The sequence below is a fragment of the Barbus barbus genome, assembly GCF_936440315.1.
Source record: "Barbus barbus genome assembly, chromosome: 16".
NCBI lineage: Eukaryota > Metazoa > Chordata > Actinopteri > Cypriniformes > Cyprinidae > Barbus > Barbus barbus.
Window position 1 is genome coordinate 19,884,860 of NC_136744.1, and position 14,314 is coordinate 19,899,173.

Genomic DNA, 14,314 nt, shown 5'->3' on the forward strand with positions numbered 1-14,314 from the left:
AGAAAAATACATAACTTTAACATTTTTCTTCATGCTAAAAAATTATTCACAAGGCTGTTTTTCTTTTTGCTCATATATTTACAGATATACGTTAGCTCATTTCACACCTATATCCCTTTCATTTCTGATAATCCTGTAGGAGATTTTTCACTCGTTTCTAAAAGTAATTTCTCATTCCTAGAATGGTTGCATAGCTTTCGTCATGGAGTTAAATACTGCAGATGTCAAACCAGCACCAATAACAATAAAAAAATGACAGGCAACCTGAAGACCAATCAAACGTTGAGCCTCAGAAAGCTACGCAGCACAAAAAACAAACTCAAAACCAAAAACTACTGTAACCAATAAAACACACTCTTCCATATACAAACATACAACTCCCTCACATATACAATCATATAAAGTTTTTTCACATTTACAACTGTGCTGACATGTCTTTTTAATATATTTTCAGACGTTTTTGGTTTAATGTACAGTATAAATTAAAAGTGAGATTTTTCTTATTTCTTGTTATTGCTTTTTAGGTGATATTAGTTTTGACATCAAATTCTCATTGTATGCTTGCAGGGATGGATCACTGTAAAACCCAGATGGTAAGTTTAATCAAATCCTTTAGGAAAACAATTGCTTTACCTATTTTAAGTGACCAGCAGGTTTAAGTTACCCATATTTCTGTCTGAAAACAGTTTGCATTTCAAATGAAACAAGCAGTTCTTAGCATATTTTGTGCACAGATAATACTCTAAACTTTGACAGTCGTACAACATCTGTTACAGCATCTGTGACAGGCATTCGATTACCAACCATTCTGACTCATCCCTTAATTTGTATAAGCAAACATTGTGTATTTGTATTTATATTTGTATTGTCTACAATTATTTGCCTCTTATTATGCAATTGCAAGCTGTAGGCAATGTAATGACCATAACAATGCCACAAAGATTGTCACAGATTTTGTATTTTTAATTTGCATGTGAATAAAGTGTGTCTGTGCGCGTGTGTTTCCATAGGGAGGTGACCTTTAAGGTCTGACTCAAATGACACACGACCAGACGTCCACCTGTCTGCTAAACTCAACTCTTCTTGGCAGAAACTAGCAAGTGACTCCCATACAACACACATACCTGTACGTCTACACTCCCCACTGTGAGAGGAAGAGAGATAGAGGGAGCGACAGAGAGAAAATGAGAGCTGTCTGGTACTTGTAACTCAAAAATGCATGTAAACACTTAAAATAGTATGAAATAATAATAATAATATGCTTAATTTATATAGTGCCTTTCCCAAGCTCAAGGACGCTTAAAAATGATTGATGGAAGGGATATAGAGGAAATATGGAATACAAATCTTCCTTTATATACCAGGGGTTTTCAAACTTTTTGATACCATGGACTCCCAAATGATTATTCCCATATATAGGAGACCATTCCTAAAATATAAAAGGCAGCTATATACGTTTGTGTATAAAGACCAAATTTCTACTGTGAAAAATAAAAATAGATTTAAGTGTGTATAAAATATTATCTGGAACATACTAAGTTTCTATTATGATACTCTGTTTCCTTTTTCTACATATCAGTTTTGTTAGATGTAGAGAAACAAAGAATAAAATAATTAAAAATAATCAAATTAATCTCTGAATCTTCAGCCAGAATGAAACAATAATAATGTCTATGGAACTCCTAGCACTCTCTTGTGGACCTCTGGGGGGAGGTCTCTGGACCCCAGTTTGAAAACCTCTGTTATACTTATAGAAATATAGCTGAATATATATGGTACCAGTGTGTGGAAATAGAGAGAAAGAGGAAAAGGAAAAAAAAAAAACACTTTCAAAAACTGTTCTTCAAATATGACTTTGCATAGATTCTCCAAACCAAACTGGAGACAAACTAAGTGACAGATTTGCCAAAATAATTTAATACTTCAAAAAAAACTTCAAAACATTCAGAGGCTGAAAACATAAAAAACCCTCAATCAATATTTCAAAATAATGTTGTGATTTTACCTCCTTCTCCACTTAAATTCAAAGGTCAGTCATCTCTTCTTCTATATGCACTGTTTTTAGATTTGTCAGTTGTTTTTCCCCTGCATCCTCCATTTCTCTCATCTCGCCCTTCCCTCCCTCTGAAACCGCACATAGGAAGTCTCCATTTAGGTTTGAGGTCATCTGGGCATCATGACCTCTGAACTCACCGGTAAGGTCCGTTTGGGCGAGTAAGGGTGCACTCACTGTGAGAGTGGTGTAGTCTTGTTGGGTGGTTGTCATGGATGTGTTAAGTGAGGTGGGGGAGTTGTGGGTGGGGTCAGGACTGTAACCCAGGTGGTAAAGGTATCCACCAGGAGTCTCCATAGTTTCCTTCTTCACAGCAGACAGTGCGTGTACACCAGCCAGGCCGTAGAGTTCTGTGCTGGGGTCAAGAGAGGTCAGCTGCAGCCTGTCCTGCTCCTCCACCTGGTTGTGGCACAGAGAGGCGGGAGCAGGAGAACTGCCATCAACAACGCCTGACAGATGACAGAAAGAGGTGTGAGAAATGGCGGAAGATGAGAGAGAGGATAAAGCTCTCAAACTTTTTTGGTGGTATGGTATACAAATATTATAAGGATATATAGTTCACATTCAATTATTATTTGGTATATGAGTCAATGACCACAACATAAACCACAACAAAAAAGGGAATATTCTGACATTTTATGATTTTTTTTGTGACTTAAAATGCAAGAGTGGATTAAATTAATCAAAGGTGACAGTAAAAACTTTTATATTACAAATGATTTATCTTTCTGTTCATTTAAGAATCCTGAAAAACTTTATCACAGTTTCCACAAAAATATTAATCAGCACAACCAATTTCAACTGTGATAATAATAAGAAATGTTTCTTGAGCAGCAAATCATCATATTGGAATGATTTTTGAAGGATCGTGTGACACTGAAGACTGGAGTAATGATGCTGAAAATCCAGCTTTGCCATTACATTAATAAATAAAATTTTAAAATATATTTTTATATATATAAAGAGTTGTTTTAAATGTTAATATTATTTCACAATATTACAGTTTTTGCTGTATTTTTGATCAAATAATTGCAACATTGGTGAGCATAAAAGACTTCTTTCAAAAACATAAAAAATCGTTTCTTTGACACTCACAACACAACTGTGGTCTTCTCATCCTGCTCAAAGGATAGATGTTATTTTATGAGTGATGTTTGATGAGACTCACTCACCTGATGAGGGTGAAGAAGATGATGAGAGTTGCAAGGATGGATGTACCATCTTGTTGCCGAGCAGCGAGTTCCCATTGCCTTCAGAAACCAAGTTGTAACCTTCAAGCTGCAAGCCATCAGATGGAGTCACATTGAATGCTGAGCTTATAGACGTGGTCTGGACCGACACATCCTGCCTCACATTCTCTGCTTTCACCTCTACATCTGTCCCATTCACAGTGCAGTGAAAAGAGGTGTACGCCAGTGCAGGGTCTGCTGTTACCGGTTTATCCTCTCCTGCACCATCCATCTCCACATCTGCCGCAGATCTGCAAGCCAGGGACTGGAGTCCCAAGTTCATGGCACTGAAGAGGACGTGTCCTGTGGTGGAGAGAAATGAAGGGGTGCCATTGTGGAAAACAGGGGTGGGAGTGTTGACTGAGACTCCATTAAAGATGATGGATGGTGGCGAGACAGAGTTCCTGCTGTCTCCAACCTGCTGGACGATGACCCCGGCCTCCAGAGCTCCAGAGCAGAGAGACACAACTGCATTACCCACGGTCCAATCACAGCAGGTTGACATCGGACACGGGGACTGAGACTCCTGACCTTTACTGCTCTCATCCTCTGTACTGTGATTTCCATCTGACTCACTGAGAGAACGTGAAAGACAGAGAGATGAGAGACAGTGTGTGTCTTCCTTTCTGTCTCCATCTCTACACTTCTGCTCATTATAAAACATTTATGTTCTGTATAGATATTTAATCTTCTTAGTTACTTAAGTAATTTATATTTCTATTTTACTTTATTTTATATTTTAACACTTTAATTGTTAATATTACTTTGCACAATTTCTTAATACACACAACGGAAACAATAAGATATCATAAATTGAAAATGTTTTGGTAGGCCTAATACAAAATTGGTGCTAGCAACAGCAAGGTTATGGGTTTGATTCCCAGGGAAAGCTAGAAATGTGAATGTGAACCTTGAAAGCAATGTAAGTCTCTTTGAAGAAAAACATCTGCTAAATGCATAAATGTAAATTGAACAATAAAACATGCAGAGAGAGACCACCAATCATAAAAGCTGCAAAAAAATACATATTTTGCACCACTGGAAAATAAAAATATAAATGAAAGCAAATTGTATGTCTCTGCTCACTGTGAAAATACAAGATAGAAATACTTGGACAAACTATTAAACTCATTTAGTATTTCTAAACTGTCTGAAAAAGATCAAAGGTGTCCATATTCACTTCAGTTCATTCTTTAACAGTCCAAATGTCTATTTAAATTAAGAAATAACTTGCTAAAAGATTATTTAAATTTTTATTGCATAATGGAATTAGTATTTTTTTTTGCACCAATGTTGATGATTTTGGCAGTATTATATGCTGAACACTCGTACCAGTGAAGTACTCTGGAAAAAAGAGGGGGAATATTGAATTACTACTTTTCAGGCTCTGCATAACTGTACACGAGCGCGGACTGACTCGGCTGACTCGGCTGCAGGAAGATGTAGACGGGGGCGCGCACAGACAAATGGAGAGGTGAGTATCCACTTCACACCGCGCGACCCACTACATCACAGCTTTCATGTGTCAACGGTAATCCTGTCTATATTACATAGACTCTTTTTACGCACGCACGCACGCAAGCACACCATTTGGCGCAATGAGTCCTATGGCAACACAACCCCGAGAACACAGCATGACTTCACAAATGGTCAGATTTATCTCCACAGTGCCCCTCGCCAAACGGGGATAGGCCGCCAGTGACGAAAGGTTAAATTTAGCTGATATTTTAAAGTACCATACAGCGCGATTCATAAATTCGTTTAGTTGAGAGAGAAGGGCGCGTTTAGTGAATGACTGGAGCAGCTGTGTGACTCCGACAGGACTTCCACACTGTCGTGTGCTCCTTTTCACAGCCAGCCAAAAGAATTGGCCATTTAATGTTTTAGCGATAACGTCATTATGTTACTGGAGATTAAACAAAGGACGCGTTCTGTCTGTATGTATAGCCTACATGAGTTTGGGCCGTTGCATGTTGCGTCGCGTTCTTAAACACGCCTCGAGACCACTGCATTCTGTTCTATTTCTTTGTTTTCCGTTTAAAAACACATTTCAGTATTGTTAAATTATTATCCCATTATTATTATGATATAGCCCTGGGTTTTAGATAAAAGTAATTTCACTTTTTTTTTCAAACACTGATAGGCCTAGTCTATTGAACATTATAAAAGGTAATAATGTTTGTTAATTATATTAATAATAAAATGCTCCCTATCAAATCTTTGTTAGAGGGGTTCTTGGCTGAAACTCTGGGGGTCCTGAGTCTATAAAAGTTAAAAACGCCTGACATGGCCTATCACATTATCACATTTGCCACACCCCCACATTTGGCATTACAGAAAAGCACAGGATGTCCTCTATAAAAACAAATGCATTTATGTTGTGAGTAATATTAGCCAAAAACACATTGCCAAAGATGAATTATTAGGATAAGAACTGAAACGTTTTTGGAAATGTTATGGAGTGCAGGCACAGCTGTGGCTTAAATTTAAAATGGTCTCATTCAAGTGTAAAATATATAATAAAATATGACTGATGACAAAAACATTCCTGATCAAGATTCTTAAAGCAACGTGTGACATCAGCTTTCTGTAAATGGAAAAAAAATATGTATATGTTGGAGGGAGGTCACTTCCACCAGGTGCGCTGGAGCTTTGTTCACAAAGAGAAAAACATTACAGTGAATCCTGTATTACCAGTGCATGTGTGTATGTGTGTGTTAAAATGGAGTGCTGAAGAGGAGGTTTTCCTATCCCCTCTGGCTAAAAAGAAAAGTAAATATTTCGGAGTGATTTATGTGGTGGGGCGAACCTTACGCGTCAATGGATCCTGAGTAGCTACTCACTCAAAAATAAACACAGACATACACAAGGTGGTGACTCACGCGATACATTTTACGCACACGTTTGAATGTTCTAAATGAAAAAAGGCTGATAACAGCTCATAAGTTGTGACAATACACAAGCAGAAACCGAAGCAATAATAAAATGCCAAGATCTCTAAAAAACTTTGCCTTGTCTCAGTCTTGTCAATAAACCAATTAAATCTCTGAACAAACGTCTTATACGCTATTCATTCATTCATTGAAAAAAGTTTGTGTTTGTAGCTTTCTAGTTTTTCTCACCTTTTGGACTGCGCCTCTGATGGGTTTCTGTCTCTCTGCCTTCTGTTTTTGAACCAGTTGCTGACCTGTGTGAGGGACAGTCCTGTGATCTTGGCCAGATTCCTCTTCTCAGCCGGGGACGGGTACCGGTTCTGCTTATAGAGGTCCTTCAGAGCATTCCTGGAGCGCTCTTTGAAGCAGTACACGGTCTCCTCTCCATCCCAGATGGTCCGGGGCAGGGGAAACTTCCGTCGCAGGCGATATTTATCCACTGCGCCCAGCGGTCTACCGCGAGCCTTCTCCGCCTCCGTGTACCGGGCTTTGTACCATAAGTCCTGCAGGGCAGAGTGGCACGAAGGGCTGAAGCTGTGGCTCTCCAAGATGCTGTAAAGCTCCTGGTAGCGCGCCTGGTGGAAGGCCACCAGCGCCTGAGCGCGGAGGATACTCTCGTTACCGCGCAGTAAATCGCTCTGCGGGAGAGACCACAGAAACCGGGCGAGTCGATCCACGTTGCCCCCCTGCTGAAGAGCCTCGCAAACACACGCAACCTGCTCTGGTGAAAAAGCCAAAGAGATCGCGGTTGCTGCGGGTGAAGTGTGCGCAGACAAAGAGTCCATAGTGGGCATCTTGTGCTCCGGTGGAGAGGTCTGCCTGACGAGCATCCCGGTGGCCACCGGAGTGTCCAGAGTCAGGAGTTTGACGTGCCCCTGACTGTCCGTGGAGCTCTCGAGAGGCTCCGTGTACTTCACATTTTCCTTTTTGATCTCGCCTGCCACTGTCACTTCACTGGAAGAAACAGACATCGTTTTTATTCTTCACCTCAGATTCCTTTAGTCCGTCACCCCGCCTCGTTTCTGCCCAAAGCTTATCAGGTTACCCGTGCGCCATGCGAGTGATATCGGGTGTCTTTGTAAGTGGATAGCTTTCCCCTTTCGCTCCAGCAGCGTGACTTCTCAGCCCGATAGTTTGAGGGGGACACACATGATTGGCTACACGAAATTTCGAAAGGGGCGGGGCGAACGCAGCTTCGAAGCAAACAGATTGTAAAGAAGCTGTCACTCAGCCGTGACGCGCTCTCGCAGCTCACCTGCGCTATAGGTGAGATCTCATTCGAAGGTTTTGTGTGCTGCTGTGTGTTTACTTTCAGCTTAACAGACTCAGACTGTTCATACAACAGACACTTCAAACGACACAGACATTTACAAAACGACAAGCCTTAACCATTTTATCTCAGTTTGAAAGGTTCTTGGTCTAGCTTTGTATAAAAACTTAGTTTCGACAATTATTGTTATAATACAACCAAATTTGTGTATGTATCTATCTACATCTACTGCTATCTATCTATCTATCTATCTATCTATCTATCTATCTATCTATCTATCTATCTATCTATCTATCTATCTATCTATCTATCTATCTATCTATCTATCTATCTATCTATCTATCTATCTATCTATCTATCTATCTATCTATCTATCTATCCATCCATCCATCCATCCATCCATCCATCCATCCATCCATCCATCCATCCATGCCATCATCTCTACAGTTGAAGTCAAAACTTTACATACACCTTTCAGAATCTGCAAAATGTTTATTATTTTACCAAAATAAGAGGGATCATCAAAATGCATGTTGTTTATTTAGTACTGACCTGAATAAGATATTTCACATAAAAGATGTTTACATATAGTCCACAAGATAAAATAATAGTTGAATTTATAAAAATGACCCTGTTCAAAAGTGTACATACACTTGATTCTTAATACTGTGTTGTTACCTGAACGATCCAAAGCTGTGGGTTTTTTTTTTTGTAGTTGTTCATGAGTCCCTTGTTTGTCCTGAACAGTTAAACTGCCTGCTGTTCTTCAGAAAAATCCTTCGGGTCCCACAAATTCTTTGGTTTTCCAGCATTTTAAGAATCAAGTGTATGTTAACTTTTGAACGGGGTCATTTTTATAAATTCAACTATTATGTTCTCTTGTGGACTATACTTAAACATATTTTATGTGAAATATCTTATTCAGGTCAGTACTAAATAAACAATAACATGCATTTTGTATGATTCCTCTTATCTTGGTAAAATAATTAACATTTTGCAGATTCTGAAAGGTGTATGTAAAGTTACCGAAAAAGGTGTAGGCCGACGCCTTGCTTATTATGCCTACCCTTTATACATGGTTAACTGAATGGGCGACAATTTTCAGTAAGTTAAACTATACAAAATAAACAATATTACAAAAACATTTCCCAAAATGTACATACATAATTCAAAATAAACATAACAAAAATACACATCCCAGTTATTACTTTAATATACATTCACAATTTATTAATACTGGGTCATATAATTATTTATCACCTTATTTTTTATACATTTTCTTAAATTTGCAAAGTGAATTACATACTTTTAATTCCTTATCACATTTATTCCACATAATGACCCCTTTGACAGATAAACACCTACTTTTAACATTAGTTCTTGCCTTACTTTTTTAAACATATACAATCCTCTTAGATTATACTGACTTTCTCTTATTTTGAACAGCCTCTGAATACAATTTGGAAGGAAATTATTATAAAATTTGTACACTGTAAAAAGAAAAAAAAAAGAAAAGTTGGGCCAACTTAAAATTTTAAGGCAACCAGCTTCAGCAGATTTTTGAGTTCTCTCCTAAAGCTGGTTGCCTTAAAATTTTAAATTGGCTCAACTTTCTTTTTTTTTTTTTACAGTGTCATTGAGGTAACTTAATGACATATCCATCCATCCGTCCGTCCGTCCATCCATGCCATCATCTATCCGTCCGTCCGTCCGTCCGTCCATCCATGCCATCATCTATCCGTCCGTCCGTCCGTCCGTCCATCCATCCATCCACCCGTCCGTCCGTCCATCCATCGTCCATCGCGCTGGACAGAGCTCACAAACTAGAGCAGTGTTCGAATAGGAACAATTGTAATACACATATTTGTTTCCGCCGGGCGATTTTCAATGTAACACTCCTATGCGCTCTGGAGTGTGTTGATTGCTGTTTATTCTTTTTCAGGCGGACTAAAACAGATATTGACACTAATAATGGATGATCAGGGATGCCCGAGATGCAAGACGACCAAATACAGAAATCCATCTCTGAAGCTGATGGTGAATGTGTGCGGACACACGCTGTGAGTAACGTTACCTGCTTTCAGGACACTTATTCAAACCTGTGCAGACCCTAATCCTCCAGATGTGGGGCTTTATTCGTGATTGTCAAGACTAAAAGTTGTATTATGTGTTTTATTATATTCAGTATTTGCTATAATAAGGCCAGTGTTTCAACCTGTGAGTGCAGTAAACCGATATTTTTATGACATCTAACTTCTGTTTTGAAGCTCTCCTTACAAAAAACTTACCATGGTAACGTTACTTTCAGCCATAACTACAAAAGCATAACAAATTAGCATGTGATGTACAAATATTATAAAGAGCTTTTATAATAATTTACACTTCAAAGTTATGTTTTGATACATACATGACCAAACCTAAGATATAGCGACAGTTCTGTGAGCTACATGAAAAAATACTATAACTTTTAGTAAATACTATAGTGTTTTTGAACCATACTATAGTAAAGTGTATTATACTATATATATATATATATATATTAAAGTATTTACAACATTTTGTTAATGAATGCTACAGCATACTGTAGTATTAACTATAGTGAACTGATAAAATTCAATAAATACTGTAGTATACTTTAGTTTTTATTATATATATATAGATAATTACTACAGTATTGGTTAAAGTAATTTGTTTATATTACTATAGTTGTTATATTATCACAGCAACTATAGAATTACCACAACAAATTAATTCAAGTACTTTATGGTTCAAAAACACTATAGTATTTACTATAATTGACTATAGTATTTTTTTTGTGTGTGGACTGACCTAAATTTGGCGGTTTTATGGTAGTAATAACAAAAATTTGTAACAGTGGTATTTTTGTGGAAACTATTGCAATGATAAATGTCTTAGGGATGAATACAGACGAACGTGTGTTCAAACTAGCTGTTCATTTGGTGCATGAGAGTAGTCATTTAGCCACAGAGAGGGTGTAGTATGTATATCTCATGGGTGATGTGTGTCTGAAGTCACGTGACTCCTTGTGTTCTGGATGCCCTTGACCTGCAGAGAACTTAAGGACTCATGGTGGACTCCTGACCTTGGACTCAGAGATTGTATGACTATATTACACACTGATGACACACTGCTGGAGACAGTCCAGCACACAGTACCCTGGTCATTTCATAGAGTGTACATCTGGATGCGGAAAATCAGAACAAAGGAATTACAGCTAACAAATGAGCGTAGTATGTGATTAAATACAGATGATGGAGTGGAAGGAGGTTTTGCTTATGTGCTTCTTCAACTATGGGCTTTTTTGGCCCTCTGGACTTTGAGAGAAAATAACTCTTTCAGTTTTTCTCAATCGCTCAAGTTTTGAAACAGTCTTAACAATCTCTAAACTGCAGTTGTCAAGTGTTTTGTAGGACATCACAGCTTTATTGCATACTGTATATGCAAAATGCAGTAACTCAGTTAAAACATTTTAGTAATTCTTCATTTATTGTATCAGTAAATTGGCCAATGCCACCAAATTCAAGTTTTTATTTCATTATGCGAGCCGTACTGTTTAAAAAGTGTAGATGTTTTTAACCATGCCAATCAACCTTGGAAATGTCATTTTTGTTCTACTTTTTTGTTGACACTCATCTTAATGTTATCGTGTATCACACAGAGCTTCTTAGATTTCAATAGAAGGTAGTGGTTTACTGGGAAAAGTCAATTGTAATATGTTCATTTATATAGTGCATTTATTTTGTGTTACGTGTTAACAGAAACATTTTGTTATAGATATTTATGGAATCTACATGTCTGACAAATTTTAAATAACTTAATGATCATTTTGCATGTGATGGCTCACACAATGAATGTTTAGAAGTTGTAAAGAATATAATAATTGTTCTGTTATAATAATTGTTTTAACTTGTATTTTAAGAATGAAAATCTACAAGGGTAACATAATAAAATCAAATAGAAAAGGCATTTGAAAAACCTAAAATCTGTTTGTGTTATTAAAAATGACCCATGGGACATAAAAGTGCCTGTAGTTGAAGAAACACTGTGTTTGTGACTGTTAGGCGGATGCTGAGTGCGTCCTGATGACCTGCAGCAGTGAAGAGGGAAGGGCACAAGTAGGTGTGTGTGAGAGAGAGTTGATGAGAGGGACACAGGTAGCTTATGTGTGCGTGTTTGTGTGTGAAATGCAGGAGTTTGCAGATTTTGTGTGTTCGTGATGGGGTCAGTTGTGCTGAGTTAGAGGAGTGTAGTAACCTCTCAACATGCTGACAAACACGGATCGGGAGTGGAGGAATGAGCAGGGAATGTCTAGCATTTATTCACATGAGAGTCTGTGTTCGAATTTCTAAAGGTCTGTCGTTTTCTCTCTCACACATGCACACACTCACCTTGTGTATGTTCAGAAATAAAATCTATCCTCTAAAGTAAGTTAAAAAGTGAACAGTTGAGATGCATCAGAGAAAACCCAAGCCAGATCTCAGCTGAGCTACGGTGCAGTGGTTAGTACACACGTTCCTGATGCTTTGCACTGCCACCATCACAAACCAAAAATGTATTGTTCCAAAGTTTGTGGTCAGTAAAACTTTATTTTAATGTTTTTAAAAGAGGTCTCGGATACTCAACGTTTATTAGATCAGAAATATGGTTAAAATAGTAAAATATTGCTACACATTAACAACAAAGCTGTTTTCTATTTTAATATATTTTAAAATGTAATTTATTCCTGTGATGGCAAAGCTGAATTTTCAGCAGCCCTCAGTGTCACATGATACTTTAGAAGTCTTTCGAAGATACTGACTTGATGCTACAGAAACATTTATTATTATTATCAATGCTGTGATCTTGTTTTTTCAGGATTCTTTGGTTAATATAAAGTTCACCTAAAAGAATAGCATTTATATGAAATATGCCTTTTTTGTAACAATGTCAAAGTCTTTTGATGCATCAATTTAAACCATCTTGTTAAATAAAACATTAGTTTCATTGACAAATAAGCTTACTTAACCATTTGTGGTATTTTTTTATCAATAAAAAAACATAAAATGTAAAAATTTTTAAGTTATATTTTATTTCCAAAAGCCAATTTGCAATTACAACAAATGTTTTTTTTTTAGGTTTTTTATTCCTGAAAATGTTCCCTCTTTCACGCCTCCATAATTTCCTGTCACCAGCAAAGTTTGTCCACTGTATTATATACAGTATCTGGCATATTGAACAGTTTCACAGAGCAAATTAATCTCTAGAAAGAGTGGGGAAATGAAAAACAGACATAGAAAAGGAAAGTTAAACTGCTCAGTGGAAAACGAAAGATTGTTTACTGTATTTTTAAGAAAATCTAGTTGAAACTCTGCATTAGTTATATGCATAAATCCTGGGCAAGACGTAACATTGGTTTTTAACACACACTGTACTTTGTCAGCTCATAATGTGTATGTCTGCTTTGCTTCAAACCCATCCCATCATCACTCCATTATGATTAAGACCACCACGCGCACGCACACACACACACATATCAGGCCTCTGTTTTATCCATTAGTCTTATGACTCCGGTTGGAAAGTTTCGAGGGCCAAATTTTACCCTCTGAAGCAGTGAGATGATTGAAATGTGTGTTTGTGTGGAATCGCTTCTGAAGGCTTTTCCAGCAGATTTCACATTTCATTACTGTTTATATTGAACCTCATTCAGCAGACCTTCTGCCAATGTGAGTAAAATGTTTGTGTGTGTTTCAGATGTGAGAGCTGTGTGGAGATGCTGTTTGTCCGTGGCTCAGGTAACTGTGTGCAGTGCAACACTCCTCTCAGAAAGAGTAATTTCCGCGTGCAGCTCTTCGAAGATCCAGCCATCGATAAAGAGGTGGAGATCCGCAAGAAGGTTCTCAAAATGTATGTGCCAGAAAAAAGTGTGTATCCAAACTTATCTTAGTGGCTAATTATTATATTTTAATGTGTTTCTTTCATTTTTCAGCTATAATAAGAGGGAATTAGATTTTTCCACTCTGAAAGAATATAATGACTACCTTGAACAAGTGGAGGACATTGGTGAGATACATATGGTTTATTTATTCTTACTCAAATTTTTTTTTCAGTTTCTGACATTCTAAAAGTGTTTTAAATGTATTTACCTCTTTCTTTGTCCAGTGTTTAACCTGACTAATAACATAGATGTTGAAAGGACCAAGCAGATTATGGAACAGTACCAGCGAGATAACAAAGACATTATACAGAGAAACAAAGCCAAACTAGTGAGTATGTGTGCATGGTTCTGATTGGACAGTTGGATAATTCCTCAAGTGAGTCTTATTTAAGCAGAAATATATGATATCAGAATGACATCTTATTGGAGCCACAGCTTAGCAATATGTGCATGTGCTCCAGACACAGTTGAGTTTTTTATTTTATTTTATTTTAAATGTAAAAAATCTTGTGTAATATAACTTGTTTGTTTGCTGGTTTTTATTGTATTTGTTATACTTGTATTTTTTAAATTGTTTTTGCCATGAAAATAGCCTAAGATGCTGACATGGCAAATAAATATATACTACTTTTTTATTTAATTTTCTTTTATCTTTCCATCCTTAATTTAATATTGCCTCTCTTAGACACGTGAGCAGGAGGAGTTGGAGGAGCTGTTGTTACAGGAGCAGCAGGATTCAGAGCAGAGGAGACTGGAGACCCTGCAGGAGGAACAGAGACAACTACAGGCCAAGAGGAAAAACAAACAGGCCCTGCTGGATGAACTGGTACACTCACACTGTGTTGATTTGGTCCATGGGCTGATGTTTTATTGCCTTTCTACTTTAGCATGTGT

General features: G+C 37.4%; 2 protein-coding genes across 4 annotated transcripts in view; one reads left to right on the forward strand and one right to left on the reverse strand.

Moving 5' to 3' along the window:
• LOC306882293 (uncharacterized protein) lies at window positions 1-7,322 on the reverse strand. The gene is made up of 3 exons (XM_079436826.1): window positions 6,405-7,322; window positions 3,226-3,857; window positions 1-2,502 (listed from the first exon to the last, which is right to left on the reverse strand). The coding sequence occupies exons 1-3, from the start codon at window positions 7,184-7,186 to the stop codon at window positions 2,024-2,026; spliced, it is 1,893 nt and encodes a 630-aa protein (XP_079292952.1). The 5' UTR covers window positions 7,187-7,322; the 3' UTR covers window positions 1-2,023.
• Window positions 6,462-14,314, forward strand: part of LOC306882294 (CDK-activating kinase assembly factor MAT1-like) — a 24,647-nt gene continuing 16,794 nt past the window's right edge. The window contains exons 1-6 of one of the 3 annotated variants that reach the window (XM_079436828.1): window positions 6,462-7,481; window positions 9,428-9,545; window positions 13,237-13,389; window positions 13,472-13,545; window positions 13,645-13,748; window positions 14,106-14,246. In XM_079436828.1, the coding sequence (XP_079292954.1) occupies window positions 9,457-9,545; window positions 13,237-13,389; window positions 13,472-13,545; window positions 13,645-13,748; window positions 14,106-14,246 (561 nt within the window). In that variant the 5' untranslated portion in view covers window positions 6,462-7,481; window positions 9,428-9,456. Of the gene's footprint in view, window positions 7,482-9,360; window positions 9,546-11,567; window positions 11,626-13,236; window positions 13,390-13,471; window positions 13,546-13,644; window positions 13,749-14,105; window positions 14,247-14,314 lie in introns of those variants that run through there. The other 2 variants (XM_079436829.1, XM_079436827.1) reach the window with 2 other exon arrangements.

Excerpts from the sequence above, each read along its gene's own strand:
- LOC306882293 (XM_079436826.1), bottom strand. The coding sequence starts at position 7,186 with ATGTCTGTTTCTTCCAGTGAAGTGACAGTGGCAGGCGAGATCAAAAAG. Across the intron at positions 3,858-6,404 it reads TCAGAGGCGCAGTCCAAAAG|TGAGTCAGATGGAAATCACA; the intron begins GTGAGAAAAACT and ends ACGTTCTCTCAG. Across the intron at positions 2,503-3,225 it reads ATCTTCTTCACCCTCATCAG|GCGTTGTTGATGGCAGTTCT; the intron begins GTGAGTGAGTCT and ends GTCATCTGTCAG.